Source organism: Fringilla coelebs (assembly GCF_963513975.1).
Source record: "Fringilla coelebs genome assembly, chromosome: 4".
In the NCBI taxonomy this organism is placed as follows: Eukaryota; Metazoa; Chordata; class Aves; order Passeriformes; family Fringillidae; genus Fringilla; species Fringilla coelebs.
The window spans coordinates 2166959-2173590 of NC_140032.1; the positions used below are offsets into that span (position 1 = coordinate 2166959).

General features: G+C 71.2%; 1 protein-coding gene across 1 annotated transcript; it reads left to right on the top strand.

Annotated features, from left to right (window-relative positions):
• Positions 1–2406: 2406 nt before the first annotated feature.
• Positions 2407–5991, top strand: TLX2 (T cell leukemia homeobox 2; the record flags this gene model as incomplete). The annotated part of the gene is made up of 3 exons (XM_084205101.1): positions 2407–2788; positions 5113–5350; positions 5775–5991. 3 exons carry the CDS (start codon positions 2407–2409, stop codon positions 5989–5991), a joined length of 837 nt encoding a protein of 278 aa, XP_084061227.1.
• Between the last annotated feature and the right edge of the window lie 641 nt (positions 5992–6632).

A 6632-nucleotide genomic window follows, 5' to 3' on the forward strand; every position in this document is an offset into this window, starting at 1 on the left:
AGAAATCAGGAAGGGTCTGTACTGGCCCACTGGGGGCTTCCGGGTGCAGGGCCCCTGCCTGGTCCCCACAGTGGCTCAGGGGACCCTGGGCCAGGCACAGGGACACGGCCTCCTTCCAGGTGGCCCAAGGGTCACTAGGAAGGCAGAGCCAGCGGCACCAGGTGGTGACACCTTGGCTAGTGGGGTCCCTGGGAGGGAAACACCTTACACCCACAGCCAGGGTGGGGAGGGTCTCAGAACTCCTTGAGCACCCTCAGTTCTTCCCCTCCCTCCCAGGGTTGTGCTGCTGGAGGCTGCCGGGCAGGGGGGGCTGCTCTGGCCAGGGGTGCCTCCTGCAGACCCCCGTGGGCGTGGGGCGGGCCCTGGCGCAAGCAGGCGCCGGGAGAGCCCGCACTGCCCCGGGCCCCGTTCCAGCCCCCCAATCCATCTCCCAGCCCGGCAGATTCCAGCCCCTGGGCACGGCAACATCTGCCTCCTGCTCCGGGTTCAATTAACCTGCTGCCGCCTCCTCCTCCGGCACCGGCCATTTCCTCCCACTGCCACTGTCACCGCCACTGCCGCCACTGTCACCGCTGTCACTGCCACTGCCGCCGCCATGGCTGCACCCCACGGGGTCACAGCGGGTCCCTTTGCCGCAGCAGACCCGGAGCCGGTGGCTCTTTCCAGGTGGAAAAGCCACAGTGGGAACCTCGGGATTTGTCCCGGCACCTGCCGGGCTGCGAGAAGGGAACGCCAGAAATCCGTGGGGCCTGCAGGGCAGGGTCCCGGTGCTGCGTCCCCTCCCCTTCTGGGCACACGAGGCTCCGTCGGTGCCCCTGGTGTGGAGAGGAGCAGCTCGGCCGTTCCCGGTGCCGGGGTGGGCCGTGGGCATGGCAGAGGGTGGCACAGGCGTGTGCCCGTGAAGCCCCGGTTCCCGCGGCCCCACGCCCGGCAGAGCTGCGGCCGCGGGGACGGGCACCCCACACTGCGGCGAGCCCGGGACCACTCGGTGCCCCCCGGTGCCTGCGGTGCCCCCGGGATGCGAGGTGCCCCGGGGTGTGCAGTGCCCCCGGTGCGGCAGCTGCAGCCCCCGGTGCCGCCGTGATTTACAGGCGCAGGCCCCGGTAATGTCATTTGCCCCAGACCGGTGGCGCCAGCGTGCCCGGGAAGCCGCCTCCGCCCCGCCAGCCCCTGTCCCGGGGCCGTGACCCGCTCGGGAGCCGCCGGGAACCCACCCGCGGGGCCGCCGTGTCGCTGTCGCGATAGTCGTCGGAAGACCCGACCCAGCCAGTGCCGCTCTCCGCTGCCGTTACCGCCCGCCGACGGGACCGGGCTGGGCTCTGTGACCGGGAAAGGCGGGCGGGGAACATGGGTCCATCCCAGGGAACGGCGGATCGGGAACCGGGGTTTATCTCCGGGAATGGCGGGGTTGGGGGTGTCGGACTCCACCCCCCCGAACGGTCTGGCCCGTGGGAAACGGAGTCCCTGATACCGGGAACGGCGGGTCCCGGGGAGTGGGGATTCATGGCCCGGGAACTGAAGGTCGGCGTGGGGTCGGTTCCCCGGGAAAGGCGGTTTCCTGGGAACTGAGACCCCAGCTACAGCCAACGGTGGCTGGAGGAGATTGGGATCCACGTCCCGGGACGTGTCCTTGTTCTGGGAACGGCGGGTCGGAACAACCCCGGGTCCCTGCACCGAGTGCGTTGGCTCCGGGGCTCCCGTACGGACGGGATCGGCGGGAACTGGGCTCGGTGAGAAGACTGCGCACCGCAGGCGCCGGTCCGTGCGCCCCGCGATAACGGCGCTGGGGCAGGGGACGCTTCGTGCGCCCCGGGAGGGGCGGCTGGAAGCGCCGACGGAGCTGCGGACAGAGCGGGGACTCGAAAAGGCGCCGCGCTGCTGCCCGATGCGACAGCGGCTCCGCCGGACCGGCTAGGCAGTCGGGCGGACGCCCCGGCGGGGCGAACGGGTACGGAGCCCGTCGATGCACGGGGGGCATTCGGGACCCGACGGGCCCGTCCGCTTGTCCCGGAGCCGGGGCGGGGGCCCGGAGCGGCGGGGGCGGGGGGGTCCCGGGGCGGGGGCGGGGTCCCGGGCTGTCAATCACGGGGCGCGGCCGCCAATCAGGGCGCAGGCGGTGGGAGTTCGGCCGGTCCGGATGGAGCGGGGCAGAAAAGCGCGTCCCGCCAGGGCCCGCAGCCCACCCGCGCTCCCGCCCCGGGGCCGCCAGCGGCTGCGAGCCATGCCCCGCACCCTGCCCCGGGCCCGCACCCGCAGCCGGCACCTGCCCCGCACCTTGCTCCGGGCCCGCACCCGCACCTCGCACCGCGTCCTGCCCCGCACCGGGCACTCCGTACCCGTCGCCGCCGCCGCCCCCCGCCGCCCCCCGGCCATGCCCGCGCCCCGCCGGCTCTGAGCGCGGCCGGGATGGAGCGGGAGGGCGGCGGCCCGGGGCCCCCCGCGCCCCACGAGCCCATCAGCTTCGGCATCGACCAGATCTTGGGCGGCCCCGAGCCCACGGGGCCGCACCGGGCGGCGGCAGAGCCCGACTACGGGCTCTACGGCAGCGGCTACGGCCCCACCGGTCCGCTCGGCTCCTACAACCTCAACATGAGCATGAACGTGAGCGTGAACGTGACCTCCGCTCCCGCCGCGCCGCCCGCCGGAGTCATCCGCGTCCCGGCGCACCGGCCCGCGCCCGCCCCGCCGCCCGCCGCGCCCGCCGCGCCGCCGCCGGGGCCCGCGCTGCCGGGGCTCACCTTCCCGTGGATGGAGACCACGCGCCGCATCGCCAAGGACCGGCTCTCAGGTGAGCGGGCGGGACGGCTGCCGGCGGCCACCGGCGGCTATTGACAGCTCCGGGCACTCACGCGGCACCGGCCGCTCCCGCGGTTCCGTCGGGGCAGCGCGGTCCGGCGGGCGCGGCGCGGCGCGGGTCGGGGCGGACACGGGGATCGGTCGGGGATGGCGGGGGCCGTGCGCTCCACAGGTTCCCGCAGTGCCCGGTCCTCGCCCGCCGCCGTCGGGGCCCGCGGAAGCGGCTCGGGGTAGACGCGGCTGCCGGCGGTTCCACTGCGGCACCGGGCAGGATCCGTTGGCTCCGGGTGGAGGCCGGGGGGTCCCAGCGGGCTCCGGTATCGACCTCTACTCCGTGTCTGGTTCCTTGCCCGGTTCGGAGGTACCGGTGGCGATGCTTTGCCACCGTAACAGGGAGGCTGTGGGGAGCCGGAGTGGGGTGGGTGCGGAGTGGGGGCTCCCTTGGAACAGAGAGTGGGGTGGGGGCTCTGCAGGTGTGAGATGTGATGTGGGGGCTCTGTGGGGACACGGCGCAGGGTGGGGGACCCACCGTGGGACTGAGGACAAAGCCCATCCATGCACAGAGCAGATGTCCCATGCCTTGTGAACCCCTGAGAATGGGGGTGGTGGTGCAGGGGTACCTGGGGGGTGTCTGGGGATGGGATCCCGGATCTGAACGTGCCGGGATCGGTGTGGAACACTGAGTGCCAGCGCTGTGGGAGAGGCCAGGGCGGCGATGCGGGTGTTGGGGAGGCAGCGAGGGGTTGAGGTGCTGCTGGTGTGGCCGGGGCTGAGTGCCCTGCTGGGGGCTGAGCAGCAGTGCTGGGGGTGCTGATTGCTGCACCCGAGGAGCAGGAGGGGTGCTGAGGTTGGGGTCCCGGGCACTGGGACCGTGTGTGGGTGCTGGGGACCCCCGGCCTGGCTCAGCTCCGCTCCCACCCAAGATGGCGGCACTGCCACGTCCACAGTGTGTGGCCGCATGCGGGGACAAGGCTGGAGGCCGTGCGGGGCTGGGGGCCGAGTCCCGGCCATGTGGGTGATGGGGGGGTCTGGGGCAGGAGGCTGGGGACTCTGGGGGTCCCACCCGGACACCAGCAGAACCGTGTTCACCTCCCGGCCCACCCCGCCATGGCAGCGGTGACGAAGCACCGTCCCCGCGCAGGGGTGGCGGGTGACGTCCTCGTCTCCTGCCTGGCGCCAGCGTTGGGTGGATGGGGCAGCCCCTCCCCAGCACGGGGTCTCCCAGCCGCAGCCATCACTCAGCACCTTGGCCTTGGGGTGGGCTGCGGGCAGGAGGCAGCTGGTCCCGGCGAGGGGCCGCCCATGCGGGGAGGGGGCACGGGGGCCTCCATCCCCCCGGCTGCACGGCTCCACCTGCCTCAACCGCGCCCGCCCCCGCCGGCGGCCAGGCGGCCTGGGCGCGGGTGGGAGGGAGGGTCTCTGGGTGCCAGGGGGTCCCTGGGGTGCTGTGGGCTGTGCCCCACATCCCTGTGCCATGGGGGGATGTAGCCCCATGGCCACCCGTGGTCCCGGCCACGTGCAGCCCTGCCCACGCGGTGCTGGCCTTGGTGGCGGCTGTGGTGCCATGGCGCCATGGGGATGCGGTGCTGTAGGGTCATGGCCTGGCCAAAGCTGCTGCCAGAGCAGGAGGAGCGCAGGCATTGGGGGCTGGCCCTGCCAAACATTCACTTTCCTCCATGCTGCTTTGCTGCTGTGATTCTCCCTGCAGCTCTGGCAGCTTCTGGGGCTGGGATGTGGCATGTTGGCCTCACCAGGGCTGGCTCACACCTCAGCTGGGCAGGGACATCCCCTTCCATGGCCCCTGGCAGTGGCCAGCACAGGCACTGCTGGCCCATGGAAAGAGACATTGTCTGCCTCCCAACAGCTTCTGTGGTCCCGTTCTCTCATGGGCAGGGCTGGGCAGTCCCTGCAGTGCCCCGGAGGCTCCTCGGGGGCTGTGCCAGGGCTCGGTGTGCGAGGAGGGTGGGTTTGTGCAGCCGGGCTCGATGGTCCTGCCTCAGTCCTGTGACCGGGCCAGCCCATCCACCCCGACATTCCAGGGCCGACTGCAGGCCTGGGGAGTGACTGTGCCGTGGGGTAGGAAAGGGGACGAGCCCTCCTTCATGCTATGTCTTGAGCTGCCCCCATGTCCCCAAGGTGGGGACAACTCTGGGTGTCCTCCTCCCCTATTCTCCCAGGCGGCACTGGTCGCTCCCTTCGAGCTCCCCATCCCCATGTGCCCCCTTGGTCCCGAGCCCCCTGCCATCCCCCAGGGCCCTGCCTTGCTGTGCTTTGCTGGGGTGACCCTGAGCCCCCCTGACGCCGCTGTCCCCACAGCCGCGCTGTCGCCCTTCGCGGTGACGCGGCGCATCGGGCACCCGTACCAGAACCGCACGCCGCCCAAGCGCAAGAAGCCGCGCACGTCCTTCTCCCGGGTGCAGATCTGCGAGCTGGAGAAGCGCTTCCACCGCCAGAAGTACCTGGCCTCGGCCGAGCGTGCCACCCTGGCCAAGGCCCTCAAGATGACAGATGCCCAGGTCAAGACCTGGTTCCAGAACCGCCGCACCAAGTGGAGGTAACAGGGACAGCTGCCACAACCGTGATGCTCACACCCCTTTGACAGCCACCCCAATATCCCTCTGGCAGACGCCACATAAACCCTATGACAGCCACCCCAATGTCCCTCTGGCAGACACCCCATAAACCCTATGACAGCCGCCCCAATGTCCCTCTGGCAGCCCCAAACCCCACATCCCTCCAGCAGCAAGCCCCGTGTCCTGGGAGAAGCTGGGACTGGGATGAACTGGGGATGGATGGCACGGGCTGCCCGCTACCGTGGCCTCCCCTGTGCCCTGCTGGGCGAGCTCTGGTGGCGCTGTGGCACGTGTCACATGGCAGTAATAAGAGGACAAGGGACAGTGTGGCAGGACAGTGACCCGCTGGCACGTGGCAGTGCCAGCTGCGGCCGGTGCCAACGGTGGGTGTGTGTGTGTGTGCAGGCGTCAGACGGCGGAGGAGCGCGAGGCCGAGCGGCAGCAGGCCAACCGGCTGATGCTGCACCTGCAGCAGGAGGCTTTCCAGAAGAGCCTGGCGCAGCCGCTGCCGCAAGACCCGCTCTGCATGCACAACTCCTCGCTCTACGCCCTGCAGAACCTCCAGCCCTGGGCCGAGGACAACAAGGTGACGTCGGTCTCCGGGGTGGCCTCTGTGGTGTGAGGGCTCCGGGTGCTGCTGATGTGCCAGGAGGTGGCACTGGGAGCCCGCTGGGCTCTGAGCCTGGACCGTGGCAGGGAAGGGGCTGCAGCTTCCTGAGAGCCCCGCACTGGCAGCCCCCTCCCTGCCATGGAGAGCCCCCCAGGAGCACCCGGGAGTGAGGCCGTGCCCCTGCGGTTGGACTCAAAGCTTCACAAACCCCACCTGGAGCACTGCTGTGGGCAGCCCCCTGCCTGGACCCCCAGGAGCCCAGGGATGGACCCCCATGCCCTATGGACCTCTGCAGCCCCCTGCCTGACCCCCAGGAGCCCAGGGCTGGGCCCCTACACCCCACAGATGTCTATAGCCCCCTGCTCAGACCCGTGGGAGCCAAGGCCTGGGCCTCTACACCCCATGGACGCCTGCAGCTCCCTCCCCGGAGACCTGGGAGCCCAGGGATGGGCCCCGGTACCTGGCAGGGTTCTGCAGCTCCCCCACCAGCAGCTCCGTGGGCCCCACAGCCTCCAGCCCACCTGGAGCAGGGCGTGGACCTCCCGTTCCTGGTGCTGGAAGCCCCCCACCCTGGCAGTGGGGTCTGCACCTCCTGTACCACTTGCCTTATCCGGGTCGGAGTTTGCCACCTCCGCCTTCCGTCTGTGCTGGAA